Genomic DNA, 20,722 nt, shown 5'->3' with positions numbered 1-20,722 from the left:
TACTTTTTAAGGCAATTTTGTCATTTTTTTGCTTTTTGTCATTTTTTTTTCAGTCTCACTAGTGCTGTTCTTTTACTGAGCCTGTAGTGTATGAAAAGACATTTGGATTGACATCCCACAACATCGTACCCTTGAGAATCGCTCTTTTTGTTTGTGGCAAAAAAAATGGCCGTTGGACCAGAGAGTTTTTTTTAGAATTTCAGGATAACACACAACATGTGATATATTTTAATCTCTGGAGACAGCGTATGTATAGACAGATGGCAAAGTATCTAGGATAGAAAACATACTGACCAGTGAAAACACATGAGTGTTGCGTGGTTTATTCTGGAGGTAAAACTGTCTCAAATTTCTGTGCTCAGGCTTATAAGAAAGGTCTAAATTAAGAGTTTTCCTTTATAGAGTAGGAATATGGGAGCTCAAATGAGTTACTTACAAAGGTAATTTTACTCACCTAGGGAGGTTAGACATAAAGCTCACAAAGAGACACCTCTGAGGAGTCTTAATCTGCTAGCTGAATCCTACCATTAAATTCAGGTTTTTCAAAGGTCATTAGGATTATGATAGTATAGACTGATACCTGAAGTGTGGAAATCCTATTGACTTAAATGATCTTCTAAGTAAGGCTTACAAGTAGGACTCAGGTTGTTTAAACTTAGGTATTTAAAAAATAGAGACATATATGTAAGCCTGTAAGTAAAACTCGTAGAAAAAATAGGCAGCCTAGGGAGACATATATGTCTCTTATCCTACCAGGAGATGAATTATTTCTGGAAGACCCCGTTATTCCTACTCTAGGAAGACTCTTTAAGGAATCTATTTGACCTCACTTATTACAACATCCTGCTGGGAACTGTAGCAAGAAATAGTAACAACAATACCTACTTACAAATTTCAGAAGTCATTAAAACGGAAAATTAGACAAGTATGGCTTAAAGAGTGATTATTGTTTATTTTTGGAAAATATAAACATATATGAAGTATTTTATTTTAATAGAAATGGTTAATTGCTTGTGTGACTGTATTGACACATGAAAAACACATGAAAAACAACAGATACTCAGCATGGAACAAAGAAGTTATGGATAGCAAGGCTAAGATGATTAGAGACACTAAAATGCTATCAGTAGTTTTAGAAGTTTACTTCAAAAAAACTAGCCAAATGTATCACTTTCAAATACTGTAAGCTTTTCACCCTAAAGAAAATATTTGCATAAAGATTGCATCAAATATACTTTCTTACAAAATGCCCACTGATCCATCCTCAAGTTGAGTAAACAGATATGCTGCCATGCTTCTTTATGCTTGGATGGCAGATATCAATAGAGACATGTTTTCATGTTAATATACCGTGCAAACAATGTTTCAACAGGTAGGTTTAGCTTGAACTTTCAAAATAAAGCTAACATCTTAATAGCTCAACAAAGACTTGTGGAAACAGTGATCAGTGCTTTGTGCACCGACATCAAAAAGAATGAATGCGGTCTTTCAGAAAGATTTGCTTAACGGGAACATGAACTTTTCCTTGATTTGTTGTCAAAGAGACAGTACTTTGTGTGAAATGTTACCTATTGCCGTTTTTGAGTCAGGCTAAATGACTTACACAAGGCTACTTATTTTGTAAGAACATATAATTGATGTTAGATTACTCTGCAATGTTATGCATAGCAAAATGGGTTCTAATTACTGTTTTTGCTTGGCATTGTGGTTTGTGCTTGCAGTAAGGGGCCAACACAGACCTAACGATATATCTCACAAAATTTTAGCCATCTAAAACCTGCATGCTCAAACTCAATGGGATACACTGAACATATAGCCAATGGAGAAACACACACAACTCTTGGAGGGCAATCCATCCCTTTTATTTCAGACACTATTTTATGATGTGGAATGAATTGTCAAGATTGATGCCTCATTTTTTCTCCCCATGGAATCAAAATTATAATATTGGATAAATTATTAGCTCTTAAATAGCTAACATTCACGAAAAAGTGAAATGATGCTCAATTTTAATGACTATATGATATACACTTGTCTTTAGCTGTGTTCCTGCCAAAATTCACCCATTCAATTAACCTGACACAATTCTCACAGTAGGTAAGCTAAATACCTACCTGAATAGTCACACCATGATAACGTCACCTGTGTGAACGAACTCACACCTGCTTTAATAGTTTACAAGCCTTTATACACTGATCCCAGCCAATGCATGTGTGGTCTGGCTTTGAAATGGTTGTCATTTTAGTTCGAAACAAGATTTTCTCTGACACTTCTCTCCTTACGAAAATGACTTTCAATTAAAGTCAACTTGGTTATACGAAAGCAGCTGAAATACTTTGCTCTTTAAGGAGAAAATTTTGTGTTTAGGTATACATTACTAAGTAGGGATTTTATATGGTAAGTAATTTCTGTATCTGAAGAGGAACTTTTTCAGTAAAGTGCAAAAAAGTTAATAGTTCCAAGATAATGATACGAACAGGCTAAAATTCCACACACATCTCTGCTCTTCATTCTTAGTTTTTTATTCTTTATATATATTTTTTTCTTTATTCTTGGTTTTGTTGGAGGTAACACCTGCAGTATGTACAGTTCTGATGTAACACCTCTGAAAATATCATATTGATTAACTGGAAAGAAGCTGGGAAAGAAATAGAATAAAGGAGTACATAGAGCTGATTCATAAGTGTTGATACCAAGAATAAAATTCAGTTACCCTGGACAAATTGAAGTTAGAGAGCAGATGGTGGATGCCAACCTAGATTATATTTTAGTAGTGCAAAAACCAGTAAGGGAATGTAGAGTCATATTAAATTATGCAGGAGATATGGAACAAACAAGAGCAATAAAATTTTTGAACTAGTTTTGTGAAGAAAACTACTTCAATAATGGCTAATGGACAGTGCAGTACTCAATCCTCCAGACGTCTTGGAGGCCACACTGCATGCTTGAGTCACCAGAAAATATGATCAAAATAAACGCTGTATAACGTCCTACACTAAAGAAAGAGACAAAATGCTCCACCCTCTTTTTGTGTCTTGAAAGGCAACGCTTTCTGCTACCTTTACCACTGACTTCCCGCACCATCACTATGGATGCCTATAACTGTTTGAACCTTATATACAAAAGAAATCCAAAACCATTCTACAAGAATGTTACGGTTTAATTCTAACTTTCATTCATATACATCTACACAGATCTACAAACAAACAAAGAAACACCCAATAATTCACAGACATATTGGGGCGCTCATCAGGAAAACTGCCTTTTTGCAAGGAGGTAGGTTGTCACCTCAGATACGTGAATGTAAGGCAGTGAGAACCGGCACAGCCGATGCTCTGAATCCAGTTAGCCCAGGGAATACAAAGGGAGGTGATAGTGGCTAGATTGTTTTTGGAGGGCAGCTCTGTTTTTCATTTTACCTGTAGTTTTCTTATCGTGACACTGTATTCACTCTGCTGTTCCCTTGCAAATCCACAGACTGCCAAGGCTGTCTCATATTGCACTACTTTGTTTCTTCAGTTCATTTAATGAATAAAGTCTGTCTCACCATGTCACCCACCTGGCTATTTGCATCACTGATTAATTCATCTCTAGGGGTGTCAGTAATGGGTCTGCTGCATTTCACTGAGTTTGACTTGACCTGTCATGTTCTTAAAATTACAGCTGAAAAACAGCTGTTGTCATAAGCAGCTGCAAATCTTACCCAATTACTAAGTGCAATGAACTACTTGTTTTATCTTTTCTACTGTGATCTATAAATGCACATTTCTCGTTCCCAACTATCTGTTAGAAGGTGTGCTTAGAAGGAAGAGCTATTTATGAGCTTTTCTGTGCAGATTTACTGCAAGGAAACGAAACACTACTATTTACATTCATGGCTGGGGAAGCACAGACAGGAAGTGACTTGAATAGGACAGTGTAGCAAAAACTTATAATCAATTTGGGATTCAGATAATGGCCTGAAAGATATTCCTTGTCATCTTCAATGCCATCAAAATGCCCTTAAAATGCAGGATATAACTGTGCTGTGGGTCAGCTGTAACCACCTGGCTTCCAGGGGTCTACTTTGTCTCGAGTACCCTGTTGTACTCTAACCAGAGAGAAGGTCACCAGAAACCTCAGGCCCAAATAAGCTATCAAACATAAGGAAGATGAAACCAACTTCCTTATAGTTATGGCTTATCTCAAATTGCTCTACTTGCTGGCAGACAGAATTTGAAATGCATGTTGCACTTACCCAAGGATATGTTCACAGAGGAGCCTGCAATAGTCACTGTGAGAACTGGTAATTAATAGCAGGATCTTCCCAGCATTCTTCAGTTGTTTTAGCCATTTCTTTACAGACTCGGGACATCTTTGTAAATATTTGTCTGGATCATTTTTCACTTCTGGGAAATATGTCCCACAGTTTTCTAAAAAATTAAAACATAATTATGTATCATCCAGTCCTGTGAGTCCACTGACAAAGCACTTAATCCACCCAACAAATATTCTTTTATGTGTAAATTCAAAGAAGGCAAAGTTTAAAAAATTTAGTGGGTTCTAATGCTATATTAAAAAAAGCAATCAGAATAAAAAGGATAAACTACAGCAGGAATAGGTTTTAAAATATATTCTCTCTTATTATGGAATTTCATTGTAAGTTTATTTGATGTTCTTTCACTCATAAAAATGAAAAACATCTAAATTATAGGTTATACTCTTTCACAGAAAATAACGACTTCCTGTTACCTTTGATGAATATTTGGACACTTAGTTTATGATTTCAAAACAAATTTAGTGTTCTGAAAAGATCAGGACCTGAAATTCCCAAAACATCTATCAGTTTGTTCTGACACTTGGGTTAGTACTATCTATCTGATCTATAATATCACTTAATATTTTGGCAGTTTCCACAACTTGTGTTTTATCTGTGATAGGTCAATAAAACAGCATGGCAAAAGTTTCAAAGGTATGCAGAATACTAGTAACAGATGTAAAGCAAAAGATTTCAATATGCAACATCAATAATGCTTTTTTTCCGTTGAGCACAGCAGTGACAGAAATTTCCAAATACCTTTGGAATACAACATTTTAAAAAGCGTATAGTAACACTTCATTGGCAGGAAAAATCAGGAATTTGTTAATGTCACCAATAAGTAAAGATTTAATGTCATATAACGGCTTAAGAATACATATTTTGTCTGTGCTTAAACATTCCACAATCAAAAAAGTCAAGCTAGTTAAAGGTCTAAGAAGAAATATACTAATTGCAAAGATAGAAATGATACCGAGTATTTGACTCTCAGTCCTAATATGTTATAGTATAATGAACGTCAACAGAAGATTATTTTTCTTCCAGCATTTGTTCTATATGCAACTGTCTGTGGTCAGCTTTGCTGAACGATTTAATAAATCCCAGACATTACTTAGCCTTCTGGTATGTGAGTAATGCTATTCTCTAGCTTGAAAAAAGTAAGATTTAAACCACTTGAACTTTAACAACGTAATGAAAGAGAGAACATGTATGTTTGAAACAGTAGTATCAAAGTAAGACTAAAAAATGCTGGGTGTTAAACATAACACTGTTTTATAAAAGTTACACATTCAAACATCTACAGATGGAATGAAAAAAATATCCCCAAAAACAAAGTTTCTAATTTGCTCTTACTACTGCAACTAGAGAGGAGACAAAATATTCTGCACAGCAACATGATGGAGATCCCTTTCCAAAAGCTGTAGAGTGGACTATTATGTATGAGGAAAACTTCTCAAACACAATCTCTTAACTTATAGCTACGTAACTATTCCAGTTCTTCATATATAGTATTTAGGCCAGGAAGTGTTACAGCTTTTAGCAAGGGAATAAGAGCATGTTCCTATGGCCAGCATCATGGGTGCTGCAATGTTTGTCTTGAGAGCTAGCCAAGACCAACAATTTTTTCATTAGACAAGACACATTTACCAAAGAATCTTTCCTGTAGTGTTCCCTGCTTCCCCTTTACCTTTTCTTTTTGTGGGAATATTGTTTGGGATGAGCAACATAATTTTCAATAGCAGAAAATGAATTTTTTTTTCAGGATTATCATTGGGCATTGTATTTCATATGCAATGCTGATGGTTTTTCTTCCTCTTTCTTTCTTTAGAAAACACAGATCATTGCACATGAACAAACAGGGACACAAACCCTGGTTTGGCATCAGTTTTTACAGTTTCAAATAATTACAAGAGGGATGTGAGCTTGAAAGATTGAAAGACCTGTTTTATATGAACTTTTCTGCTGAATATTTCTTTCCTTATTCCAGCCATCTTCAGTGAACCATTCTTTGATCTGTAACCTTCTTAAGGATTATGAGTAAATTTAAACAACATGGTCCTCTTTCTTCATATTCTGCCAACTATCTAGTCTTTCAGTTGCATCTGAAATAAAAGGGTCAACAACTCTGCATTCAGCATGTGAACTGAAAAACAAAAAAGAGGCTTAACTTTCTATCCAGACCCTTGAGCTTAATTGCAGAAAGGCAATGAATCAATTCTTGACACTGGGATCTAAAGTTTGCCTCCAGGCCGTTTGCTGTATCAGTCACAGAGACCTTGGAAGAGCCCTCATTAAATCATGCTGTACTGTAATTAGACAGGCATGGCTCACAAAGGTAGAGCTTAAACTTAATTCTTTACATACTATTGCTTCTGGTGAAGAATGTCTAGTCAAATATATTATATACACATACCTGTAAAGGGGTTTAATCGCTAAAGCTTATAAGATTTTACTGCAGTCCAAATAAAACAAAAGCTGAAAAGTTTGGTTGCTATGCAGGCTAAAAGCCAGTTTCAGGGACAGAAGAGCCAGAGTAACCTTGTATGCAAAGAGAGTTGTGAAAATTTTAACAGGTTATGTATAAATATCATCATGTTAAGCTTTCAGAGTCAAAATGAACGATTTGAAAGTGAGAAATTAATGTATTTGTTCCAAAGGTATCTGATGTATTTGTTCCAAAGGTATCTGTTAATGCCATGCTTAATTTTGTTTATTTCCAAAGGAGGAAAACTGTAAAAATAGTAAGAACATTTTTTGAGCAAAGAATCTGTGAGCAATCAGAAAAGAACGACTTTTTCTGAATCAGAAGAGGAAAAAGTGGAGAGAAGTTAACGCAATTGTCATACCTCTCTGTTCTCGACAAGCAGCTAAAGTAATTTTTCACCTAAGCAATAGTCTAGAGAAATAACCAATAACCATGCCTCTATCCTGCAGCAGTTTCCTAATAGCTCTTATGGACCATACCAGTTTCAAAATATTCCTAAAAATACTCCTAAAAATAAGCATTCATTAGAGAAGTTCAAAATCACTGTATCAAAATGCGTTACGGTTACTGCCAGAATACAACTGACAGTTCACTATCTGCATACAACCTACAGGAAAATCTCTCCATTTTTATCTCCGAGTTTTGATATTGCCATGCACAAATCAATGATAACAGAATAACATTAAAAAAAAGTCCCAACTCCCACCTCAAATGGCTTTCAGATAGATGTATGCATGTCAAAATCTTACACTAGCAAACTCTGATTCTTCAAGTGTGTGAAGATTTTCTCAAAATGTTATGTATGAAAATATTTCATAGCCAAAATGAAAACAAGAACATCAAAATAAACAACATAATAATTGAAATTTTATGACCTAAGTTTGTAAGAGAAAGTTTAATTCAATAACAATCAGCAAGAAAGCAAAACTTAAATATTTTATGTACAACTCTGTGATCCATTAAAAGTGCGTATGGAACAAATATATTTTTTCAATTTCCATTCCTGCTTCTAAAAACCTTTCAGTTGTTTAGAATCCTGTGAATCCTGATGATAATAGTTTGGCAATTAATCTCTGTAGGGATTTATAATCACTTTTCAGATACACTTTAAAAAATACTAATTGTCTTTGCAGTTCATTAAGTACCCTCCAGAAAATAAGTACTATTAGAAGTTTCTTTAGTTTCTATTTTTTTGTTTGTTTAATATGACACAGTCAATTCATCAAGATGTTATTTGCATCTTCATGCTTTCTTAATTGCTTGTAATACAGCTGTGATACTGCGACAGGAATTACATACAGCTAGAAATAGGTAATCCCCAGACAACGAGCAAGGAACAACATGCAATGAATCTGCTGCTGCGGACGGGCGAGAGGCACAGACAATCCAGTCTTTAATCCAATCTCCTTTTTCTAATCCAGTAGCATAACTACTTTCTAGCAATCAAGCATCCAATACTCACAACGCATATTTATGTAACTGTGCATCATTTGCTGTTCCAGTATAACACTTTTATTTAGGAAAGAAAAGTAACTATTGATTCCTCTTGTGGTGGCTTTGTCAGAGTGAGCCTATACCGCACTAGCTCCAGTCTCTCCTGGACTCCCTGTCAGTAAATCTGGACTGCAGGGACAGTGCACTTTTCATCTCTTAGCTATTATTTGTATTTTAAAAAAGACAAATGCTCAAGAGGTACGTTTTTGGCAAGATATGGCTCCAGAACTAGAATACAAAAACACACTGTATCTTTCACTGTTGTCACTGATCCTTAAGGGGCAGCTACTTGCTTGATTTAAAAGGAATTTATCAACCATTTATATGATTAAGCCGAGCAGATAGGTATAAGGCTAAATGAACCACTAGAAATCAGCCAAGAAAAATAAACTTTCAGCTGCCAATTTGTAGCTTGTATTTAGTGGCTTTACTAACTAAACATCCCTTACAATGGAGGCACTGTTTGGGAGTGTGATGTTTCTCTCTTTTAATCTCAAAGGCAATTTGATAATTTAGCTATCAAAATCCCTAGCCAGATTCCCTGGGACTCTGACCAAGAAGCTTTACCCCTTTCCCAGTACGTGTCTAAATGCAATACCGTAGGTGCCAATTGCTTATTTAACAAGGAGTAAGAGTTGACCGAAATGGTGACACGGATAGCTATATTCATTATATATTACTTTCAACTGTAGTATCATAGCATTTCAAGTTTTTAGTATGAGTACAAAGAAACTTTACGTTGATCATTTACGGCTTCTTTTCTTGTCTAATTAAGCATATGCAGCAGTTAACACAAGTATTTGACAAAAATAGATGAAAAATATCCTGTTTCCAGAAGAACTTGCAAAAGAAATCACATTTTATCTAATGAAAGCAATTCCAGGAGAAATGGGTTGACGGTTAAAACAACATTGGACAAATTCTCTATCATTTCCTTTCATTTAAGCTAAAATGAGTATTTGAGGAGGAGCAGGAGAAGAGAAATGATAGACAGAGGGAAGGAAATGGTAACATAAAACACGATCAGAAAGTAAATTGTGAAATAGGAATGACTATGCAAAATAGGGTTACTTTCTGAAGGCCTGGGTTTAGACAGATATCATGAGCAGGGAATGCCAGGAAGAGATAAATCCTGTCATTCTTTGCCCCAGAAGATAAAGATGTTTAAAAACAGAATAAAAGGATGAGAGTGCAAGAAGATAAGAAGATATGAAGGACACGAATGCCATAACAGAAAAAAAAGATCAGTGACAAAGAAAAATATTGTGTATTTTTATGTTCCCTGAAATTAGCTCAGTTTGTTAGCTTAGACTATACAGTTTCTCAACAGACCAATAGGTTAAGGATCCTATCCTAGTTCAGTCAGGAAGAACACTGGCTATTTTCACTTCATAGTTAGCCAGGAGCAGACAGGAAAAGAGACTACTGGATCTGGAGACAGGGGAGATTTTAGCTTTTGGATACCAAATCTTTCTTTCTCACCTGAGAAAAAGAAACTTTTCCAGGAGGACAGAAGGGGGGAAAAAGGAGTATAGTTGCATTGGCAAGTAGAGACCACAAATGAAAAATTTCCTTGGTAAGTTGCTCCCCATCCCAAGACTGGCCATGGCAGTACGATGAATTTCTGCTTGCTGAAGCAAAAGATTAGCTTGTGTATCTGGCTATGAAGGTGGCTACCAAAAAAAAAAAAAAAAAGTTTCTCTTTGAGGTACAACAAGAATAGAAAGAGGATAATAAAGGGAATGAAAATGGCATAAAACAGATAGAAGGGAGGAGCTAGAAAATATGATGAAAAATAGAGAATTATAAGGAAGAATCAGATGTATTCTTTTAATAAAACATATCTATAGATAATGAACAATGATGAATGCATCAATACATCAAATCAAACTGAACAAATGACTTTTCCTCTGATGTTCTCAGCTAAGGATTATTACAACCACAAAGTAAACCCTTTGTATGTGACACTTCAGTTTTGAACAAACTGCATACTACCAGTGGGAGTACAGGATCATTTGATCCTCCAGTCGCCTCTTTCACCTCCCTGTTAAAACTGCTGTTTACAGCTTATGTAATGTTAATCTTTTCAGTATTTTTAGCAACATCTGGTCAGGCACAACTGCATCTTATTTTCAAAAATAGCAGACTACTTTTAAGTAGTCACAACTGGGCATTCAGTTTGACTGATTTCAAGGGGGTGACTATAAGGTAGGAATTCATAGTGGGCTAGGGTAAAATGACTACTTGGATTAATAGTGATTGCAGGGCTATCTAAATATTTAATAGACTAGAACAAAATACTTCAACAGAACATACACAAAACATCATGTCTTAAACCATTTCATGGTTCACTTCCTCTTCTGTTCATTTTCAATTTACTGCAAGAATTAAAATGCTTTTGTAACTAAAGATAGTTCTCAAACTATAACACACTTAAAGCAGTTCCCAGGTTATTTGGGATCAGAACAATGAGAAATTCTTCTAGAGAAACCAATAGCAGCTGTTTTTATTTGTCTGGTAACTAGTCAGGAATCACAATGTTTCCTCGTACCCTCACATTTCTAAGGTAAGATTCCAGTGGCAAAGATTGTCAAAAAAAGCATGTAATCTTTTAGCTACATTTAAGTGGACACCACAGTTACCAGGTGGTGTCAGATTAGATGTTATTGTTGCTCTGTCCTTTTTAGCTGAAAACTGCCCTGTTATCTGAAGCTCACAGCAGACCAAAGAGCGTCTATGATAGATGGCACACAGCCTCAAGGGTGGAGGATTCAGGACTGGCTGTAACCAGTCAGCCTCAACAGTGATTTTTTTTCTTTAAAACAGAAATTGTTAGCCACTTTTCCCCACAGTCTACCCACATTGACACTCTCTTCCTGTCAAAGAAGGTCCTAACCTCATTTCTCTGATCCCTTATCTTCAATGCTTCCTAACCCTGTTTCCTCATCTCCCAAGTAATATTCAGCACCCAGCTGAGCACGAGTTGCTGGGTCTGGTCCATACTAGAAGAAAGGACTGCTCTGAGCTAACTGCAGTGGGCAGACCCAGTGGCCACCATAGTTGCCACAGAGTGACCTGTCTGACTGAAGAAGTGTCAAGGGTCCTAGCAGTGCAGTGACACAATCGGATTTTTTTTTTTTTTTCCATCTAGAGTTACTATCGCTTCTGCTTGAAGAGAAAACAGGCTATATTCCTCATTTAGCACGTTATATTAGAGTACTTTGTTGGTCTACAGCTACTGCTCCTAGTTCCAGATTTAACTACTTCCCACAATACTGGATAAAAATAAAAATCCCAAGTTGCAATAACTCAGAGGAACTCGAGGGAAACTCTTTGCAGCTCTGAAATGAAGAGATACTTTGAGGGACTTGTTACAGCAAGAATGGAATCACACTTCTCCAAAATATTTTTATTGGAAGCGGTAGTGCCATATAGTCCTTATATCTGCGTGTATACATATATACCCACATGTTCACTCACATTTATGCGTACATATATGTATACAAACATTTTATAAGGAAAATACACATTTTCTTAAAAGCAGGAAAACCTTTTTGCTGTTTCCCAAGGACTTTCACACCAACAATAACAAGTGGTTACAGCCTCTAGATCTACAAACGCAAGCTGTCCAGAGGTTCACAGACAGACCGAATGCTGTATGTAAACTCAAGTTTTGTTTGTTACCTAAAATACTTGACTATATGTAATATTCAAAGTTCAGCAACAACATGATGGTAATCAACAAGCACCAAAAATGTCATAGGAGGAAGAAATAAAAAGATGAAAAAGAGGCATTTGTAACCATACAAGAAAATTAAATATGACACAACACACAAGAGTCTGACAATAGGGAAGATTAGCAACATGCTGCTTACCTTTCATTTCTGTGATGAACCTGAAAATTAGAATATTCAAATTATGAGCCTTGCATATTTTCTGTCATCTCAGGATTTGTCGAATTTACAAGTACAGTTCAATAATATTAACTTCTACATGGTGGCGTACCCTATTTTTCTGTTAAGCATATCATTATGTTTTGTTAAATATAATGAAATCCTAACTCTTCTTGCCTGTGCTCCCACACCAGATATCCTGTCAATATACCTCTCCTCTCAAATTACACGCATACATTTTGTGAGTCTGACTCATAGTGTTTCATAAAACCAGTTCCTGATGTGTATTTCTGGCGCCCATATATTAATCAAATATTAACATGAACGAAGAAGGACTAGCAGGATGAAAGCTGCACAGCCTAAGCTACGAGAAGAGAGTCAGGTCATATTTAGATACCACTGTGAGAATCATCTATCTCCATCAAGCCAGTTGTAGGAAAAGAAAATACATATACGCAGATTTGGTTGCCATATAAATAGTTCAGCCATATGTTACAGCTTCCCTGACTGGAAACGCCTCCTTGCACTTATTTTTTGTCTATGCACAATGTGCAGTTAGTGCCATCTAGCGAGAGAAGGACACTCTTCACCAGAAAGCCCTGATGAAGGGTAGCCCTAGCAAAGCTTTTCACCTCTTATCCACAGAGCCCTTGAGACCACAGCGGACGGCAGTGAACAGGAGGGATTACCTTTCCTGTACACAGAGCTGCACACTGTGAAACACCGCGGGGTCCCTCTGACCAAGAACGATCAAAACAAGCATGTTGGAAGAACCACTTCCTGCTATTTCCCGGGCTGTTCACTTTTTTTCTTGTGAAATCTGCTGTAAATCTTGCATGTAACTTTTAAGGCAGAACAGAACTGAAACTACTAGTTCCACAGAAATTGCTTCCAACAACCTGCTAAATTGTGCTAATTTGACCAGTAAGTACAACTGTTGAACCAAACTAAGTGAGCCCTTTGCTTTATGGATTTTTATCCTTAATTCTTCCATCGTACCCAGCTGGGGGTTTGTGTCCCATTCTTGCTCACAGAAAAGAAAGGCACAGAATAGTTGGTGGGAGCTGGCAGAATAGGAAAGATAAACCAGGAAAACAAATAATACTAGTCTTCAAACACATTAAAAAATCTGCTTGGGGCAGGTTGGGGGAAAGGAGGAATAATGTCCTCTAAGCCCAAGGACAAGAAACTGTGAGTTTACATTTCTGCAAGCATGGCTTGAAGATGACACATGTCAAGTTTCTAATCATAAGGGCATTGATGCGCTGAAAAAGCTGCCTAGGAGGTTGTATGATTTCTGTAAATGATGGTCTTTAAAAAGAGCATAAGCAATTGCTTGTTATTCTTATTGCAGTGCTGCCAGCTTGAAAACAAAGAAAGAAAAAAAGCTGTCTTTCTGTAAGTTTGACAAGATGTGTGTCTCTATTGAGAAACAATAAAAAATGTGACGCTGAAGTGATTTGTTTTGTCCAAGGTCAATGAATTGAATTTTATATCCTTTATATATTTTATCTCCTTTTATAAGGAGATTGTAAAAGAAGAAATTATCTAAAATTATACCTAACGTACTGTTGGGAAGGTCCTCAGTGGTCAGTCTATCCAACCAAAACCTGAAGTTTACATGTATGGACAGCCTGTACCTTCCAAGGGCTCAGTCTGTGATTCAACATTCTTTCTTTGCATGTTTTGAATCTTCATCTGTCTTAACATTATCCAAACAAGGACAAATAGCTGAAAAGTAAACTTGTAAATATCATTTAATGTAATATAAATCCCAAGTGAACAGTGGCTAACCCGAACTGATTCCAAGAGTAGGCATGAGGAAGTAAAAGGGTTTCCGCAAACAGGATAACATGAGAAGCAACTTTTGTTAGCTCACAAATTTCACCAAGATTTGTGGTTTTGTGTTTTAATCTCAGATACTACTACTCCATGGTATATTGCAACAGAGGTTCATACTTTACAATTCCCCTCTGCACGTGGGTGCATCAGTCAGCAGACTAGGAATTGCTTCCTGGGTCTCTATTTCCACTTAAGACATAGATTGGAAATCTCAGCGAGTTTCCAGTTAGAGTCTAAGTGTGACAGAAAGGGGCAACGTGAACACAGCCCCCTTGCATTCCAAACCGTGCATACCTGCTGGGCTCAGTGTCTCCTCTTTTTTCTTATAAGAAATTCATTGACTGCTATTGGACCATCATGTGCTCTCACTGTCAGTGCCATGGCCACGCTCTTATTGGAAGCACCTCATACTTTCTTTGTCAGGTTTTCTTTGAAAAAGTTGCAAAGATATTAACACAGATAATTCATGCTGTTAGTAATCCAGCAAAAAAGCTTGAAGAAAATTAAGGCAACTCCATTTATAGTGAGGACCCTGGAAGCCTAACTTTTTTTGGAGGCACATTGAAGATGCTTGTGTGCTATGCTTGGAAAAGGGACCTCTTGTGGCAAGTGGAAGGTAACTCACTCTGGATAGATCATACACATTTTGACAGACCGTTTTGCCACTTCACGTTTTCTGTGGGCCCTAACAAGGGAGAATTGTTTGTCTGCAGCTACTGTCAGGAAACTATGCAAATGTAAAATAATTTATATATTTGACAATAAATATGTAAGTTACCTTGGAATATCTATGCTCTTATAGCATAGTTGAAAGGCCACTAGTGCTTTGTCTGTTTAGGTAAATTTTACAAGGCTAAATCTATCACCTCTCTTAAAGTCATATAATGCCTTGTCATCTGGTATATTACTTGAAAAAAACGTTTCTTTATTCTTCTGCAACTAAATTTGATTGTGGTTCATCAGCTACAATATTGTGCAACACATTCATTTTACTGTCAAAAATGATTTATCTTGTACTAGTTGACAGTCAAAAACTGCTTACATCTAAAAAACACGATAAAAAAGGATATAACTTGATAGGTGCTTTTAATAAAGATAAATCACAGAGCTATTAAATTTGATAAATGCAGAGTTTCCCCTGATCAACAACCAAGAGCTGGTCAGTCTCCATTTCTTCCTTTCCTTTCTCACTGCCCCCTCACGGAAACACTTCTTTGAGGGAAAAAAGAACAGAAGGAAAGAGCCTGGCTACCACTCTAATGCTCACCAGGCTGCAAGTGAGAAAGTGTTGCCATTCAAATCCCATTTACATGGAGCTTAACCAAACAGGACAGAATATCTTTGTAAGGGAAAAATGCTGGGAACAATTTGCATTTATCAGTACAGGCCATTAAAAATGTTTGTAGAGGCAGCTTCCACAGAGCAACAAAACTGCCCTGAATATTTATGAAGAAACCAGATGCCACACAAAGAGCTTGCTTGCTTTCCAGATTGCAGGGCTGGTTTGTTTAGTTCCAAGAAAACGGACAGCTAAGGAGTGCTGTTATAGCTCTGAGCTTTAAGCTACCATTCATGCTGATGGTAATGACCTACGCACCACATGCGTTGCCTGTGGCTCTATACATCCAGTAGAAATTAGACCTAGCATTTTAATCCTTGTTCCCTTAGTTTTGGACTATACCTGAATATTAATGTTAGATTTCTACGTTAATGTTACGGGTTTTCTCTTATTACCTTCTTTCTATTAGAACACACTGAGTATGGAAAATGTATCTATAATAACTGCTGGTCTCCAACTACTTATAGTGATATAAGACACAAAATAGAGGCCTTTTTATTTTTATCATTATAATACATAGGGCAAATCTTAAATTATATCAGCAATAGTAGCTAGGTTGCAATTGCTTTTTAAAGGGAAATTTCCTACTGTGCAGTACTGAAGCTAAAGAAAAAGAAACAGAAGTAAGTTTTTCGTTTTCCTTTTTAAATGGAATTGGCCAGGTATTACACACCAATTGAGTACTAAAGACATATTTCTGACTAATAATAATACCACACTAGCTTTTTTTTACATGTAGATATTTCAAGAGCTTGCGCATATCTGTATTTATTGGTAAAGTCTGGTATTAAATAAAACAACTGTGTGCACATATGACATTTGTGAGTCTATGATGTATGTGTACAGAGAGAAAAGTACACTTTTAAGGAAAATGCCAATTTATACTATCATTATAATTACATGTTTATGTAGTAGCGGATAGAATAAAACAGTAACTGTACTTAGAGAAATAAGAAATCTTCAGGTTTTCATGTGAATAAAGACTTCGAGATCTTAAGAGAAAGGACTATGACTACTGTGTTCATACATATACATGTAGAATTTCTAATAAAGTATTTTTACCAGCAGTGGAGAAAGGAATTCAGACAACACTAACATCAAAACTGATTAAAGGCATGCCTGGATATAAAAATATCTTCAGTTGTAAATAGAAATATTTCCAACAAATGATAAAGAAAATCCCAAGCCTCCATAGGCAATAAAAAGTCACCAAAATGAAAAGATTTGAAGCATACTTGGGTAAGAACATATGAAGTCTCTTCTAGAAGATCCTGCCCTGAGATGGACAGCTTTGTACAGAGTCATATCAGTAGAAAAGCATACTGGACTGTCATAAGTATATTAAAAAGTCATAAATAGAAAATCACATGGTCCTTCAGTAACAAAAGGCACTCCAGTGCAAAAGCAGCTTGCATAAGTTGTGATTAAATTGATTGATTGTTAAAATGTGATTTGTGATGTTGCTGCTTATAGAAATGTATCTTTGGGAAATATGGGCACACACTTGCACATTCTCTTGTAATGAAAAACCATAAAAATGATGTGTAAATGTCTTTGGATTCCTATTTCCACCTTTATGCTCTTTCAAAGGTTAGACAGACAAAATTGCTACAGTAGTAAGAGATGATGCTGATATACATGATTATTCAAATTATGTTGCCACAGCAGCTGGCAATACTCCTTTAAAAACATCAGTCTTCCAGTTCAGAAGGTAAAGCAGTAGATGCTTCTGCGCTACTCCTGCTATATTGGAAAGTGTGCTAAATTCAGCTCTAATGAGGAGTATGCAAGTGTAGCCCTATCTTGGCTCAAGGACCAAAATCTAACTGAAAATCTGACAAGCTGAGCAAGAAGTGGATGCCGTTGAGTGCTCAGATCTCTGCTACCAACTACATTAAGAGTAAAGAGGAAACTAAAGATGGAAAATGTGAAATATTAAAGCCAAGTGAAGAAGAAGTGTCTTGTCTTAAAGTTAGTTTTCTTCACAGGTTCTAGTGTGCTTCTTGGAAATGAGAACATGCAACTACGAACAGATAATGAAAGAAAATCATTACAACAAACTACTACTCATGAAAACTGAAATGGAAGCCTTTGAGGAACAGCAGCAGCAAACAAGAGAGCATAGACATACAGTAAGGTGCAGATTTTAATATTTTTCTTTTTGAAAGAGAAGAGTTGGCAAATGGGACCTCAAAAGAGAAGCTATTTCCATTTTTCTATGCTTTGTATGAAATGGAGGGAAAAAAAGTACCATTTAACCCTAAACCAGAGATAGTAATTATGATGCCTTCAACAAAATAAGCCAACTATTGCAACAAATAGTTTGCAAGGGATAAACAATACACATATTCAAGCAAAAGGAAGACTGTAATGAAAGCTTTGTGGACCAAACTCCCCAAATGAAGCAGCAATAAATCTCTACCTGGTGATCAGCACCTTCTACAAGGAAATGAAGCCTCATTCATTTAATTATATACTGTTTATCTTTTTTTTTTTATGTATTTACGTATTTAAAGGCTGGGTGGTTACTTTTGTCATGGGTTTAATATGTTGGTAATAGGAGCTGGAAGGGGAATGTCTCCCAGAATGTTTTATGCAAGCAGCATGAGGGCAACAGTCCAGGACAACCTCTGTTACACACTGCCAGCTGGCCACTGTGACACCTGCAATCAGTCAAGTGTGTGGCAGGAAAACTTATGCCACTGACTGCAAGAGCCTATTCGGAAATCATAGACACACTTGGAAAGCTGAGTCCAACTGTATGAAAACAGCTAGTAAAAGACAGAGTGCAGCTTGGAAACCCTGTTATACCACAGATTCAGTCACTAGAAGCTCTCCATCCTACTTTGCCCCAAATTTATTTCAAAATGTGAGGAAATTTTGGTCTGAATATAACTAATGTGATTTGCTCTGAAAACTCAAAACTTTTGGCCTGCTGTTTATTCAGCACCCTGGGATAAGTCATACAATACACCTGATTTAATGCTATTATTTTTTATTCATGTCGCTCATTACATAAAAAAAAAAAAGATCTCTCATAAACAAAAGATTCAGGTGCTTTTGCCAGTAGCATATCTTCTGTAATAATATAATTTAATGTAAAGCATATCCCTGCATACTTTCTTGAACACAGCTGACTCAGTTCTACTAGGAGATATTTTAAAGATTGATGGAAGCGAAGCCTCTCAAGGATTTGTTCATATCCCCTTGACAAAATTTCTACAACTCCAATTGGATAAATACCTTACTTCAAGAATTTTATCCTTGTGAGAGACAGAGTGAGTAGCAGCTACTGAAATTTTATACCGCCAAAAGAGACAAGCTGATTCACTTTCTCTCCCTGCCCCCTACTTCAATTTCTAAAGGTGAGTTCAGATGACAGCAAGTGGTGAAATAAGCATATCTAAGAACTACCATCTGTTAGCTAAGGCTTTGTAAGTGCACACTTGCATTTTTTTCCTCCCGTTCTTAGGCTAATATTTTATTTTACTGTGGAGATAGGTTAAACATGCCCACATAACCAGCCATTCCCTCCCACCTGCCTGACAAGGCAGTAACTTTTTAAGATATTCTTTCTCAGCCACTCTCAAGCACAAGAGCATGCCCCTTATAAAATGCTACTCTAGCAACACCTTTTGCAGTGCTCATCTGGGAAGTTTAAAAACTTTCTTTCCAGCTTCTTTAGATCTCCTTTACTTAAGCCAAACAAAATGGATGTGGAGATGACTGCAGGAATTCGAAGCTGGGAAAAGTACTGTGGCTTATTAAGTGCAGAGAACTAAAGCGAATGGGTTGCAGTATTTCCCCAGAGTGCAATAAGAAAGTTGTTTGAGTGACTTACAAGGTGGAACAGTCCAGAAGCATTTCAATTGGTATATATAAAGTCTGTTTACACAACATGTGCCTTATGCGCTACCCAGTCCACATTATTAGAGTTGTGAGCACTTGCCTAAATTGTAACCTAGCAGAATCCATCATTCCAACCTCAGAACTGCAAAATTGGCTCCACTGGAGACATATTTCAGATAATTCTGAAAAATGTTCTGAGGGAACCGAACATGTTCTTCAGGTCTTTTGCAGCAAATACATTGCTATTCATAGCACTCTAACGATAGCCTACTCTTGATCTTCCCAGGCATGAAAAGGATTTGTAAAATCAATTTCACTGGGAGCAGGATTAAACGGTTGCATTACATCATGTCAGAAGTGCTTTTCTCTTCATAATTTGATATTCTTAAATATAATTCCATTAAGGACCGATGACAATTTATATTCCTGAAATCTGTTTTCTAGTCTGGGAATAGTTGAAATTAGGAGAACATGCTTTTGTATGATTTTTTATTCTGGCTTGACAGATACAAAAATCTTCTTGTTAGAGGAAAACAAGGTATGTTTCTAAACTAGGTTTCCAAAATGACACTCACAATATGTATGTTTTTAAATTCTGAAAGCAGAAGCCTTAGAAAATTCCTAATATATGGAAGGATTATTTATACAAAAGATGGAGCTGACTTCCAGAAGCAACCTGTGAATGCATGTTTAGTGCTCATCCCAACAACCCTGGAGTATTGCTATGAAAAACACTGACTAAACAAGGGGATAATACCTCTTCATCTTACAAATAAAAAAATGCCCCACTACTGTGAAGTGGTTAAATAAGCCTGCTTTCACATTGCTTTCCACAAGCAACTTTCCCTTTTTGCCAAGCACAGCTGAAACAGCAGAGGGAGCAAGTTTCATAGAGGTAGAAAGCTTTTATTGAAAACTCTCCGGTCTACTAATAGCACATGATCCTCTTAAGATGCAAAGAACTGAGAGACAGATTACCCGGAAAAGCCCAAGGAAACGCAAGTGAAGCAAAGCTCTTCAATCTGTGGGGAAATGTGTCAACAAGGAGCCATGAAATAGCAAAAAAAGTTAAAACATGCTTCAGTCCAAACACATGCAGGTTTTTACACAGATAATTAAACATTTTTCTGTTACAGACCTTTTATTACAGATTGTAAGCCACAAGCCCTCTTCCTCAAACCATAATCACTGAATTCTTTTCCACATTAATGGAAAAGGATGTGTTAGGATTTATTTGACTTATTTTCATTAAAAATAATTTGTAAGCACTAAGTAACAAGTCCTTCTTACATAATACAGAAAATAATCTTGTTTTACTGTGACTAGGTGGTCGAAACTTTGCTTGACTTGCTAGACTGAAGTACTCATAGGGTGAAATCAATGCCTCCACAGAAAAGACTATTCATTTGTTTAACTGACTGCATCATACAGACGCTTAAACATTAAAACTTGATAGTATTTTCTATGATTTCTCATCTCTTTTAGTGTCCTTTCCTTTACAATTCCTGACATGCTATGAAAAT

At 36.4% G+C, this 20,722-nt stretch overlaps 1 protein-coding gene across 1 annotated transcript in view; it reads right to left on the bottom strand.

Annotated features, from left to right (window-relative positions):
- The window catches only part of NT5DC1 (5'-nucleotidase domain containing 1), a 130,136-nt gene that overhangs the window by 43,531 nt on the left and 65,883 nt on the right, over positions 1-20,722 (bottom strand). Inside the window, exon 7 of the mRNA XM_088522713.1 lies at positions 4,238-4,412. Within this exon, the coding sequence (XP_088378839.1) occupies positions 4,238-4,412 (175 nt within the window). The remainder of the gene's footprint in view (positions 1-4,237; positions 4,413-20,722) is intronic.

The sequence above is a fragment of the Tinamus guttatus genome, unplaced genomic scaffold, assembly GCF_059628265.1.
Source record: "Tinamus guttatus ecotype Peru unplaced genomic scaffold, ASM5962826v1 Tinamus_guttatus_pri_ptg000010l, whole genome shotgun sequence".
Lineage (NCBI taxonomy): Eukaryota > Metazoa > Chordata > Aves > Tinamiformes > Tinamidae > Tinamus > Tinamus guttatus.
Note: the sequence above shows the minus strand (reverse complement) of the source record. Positions and strands in the feature narration are given on the sequence as shown.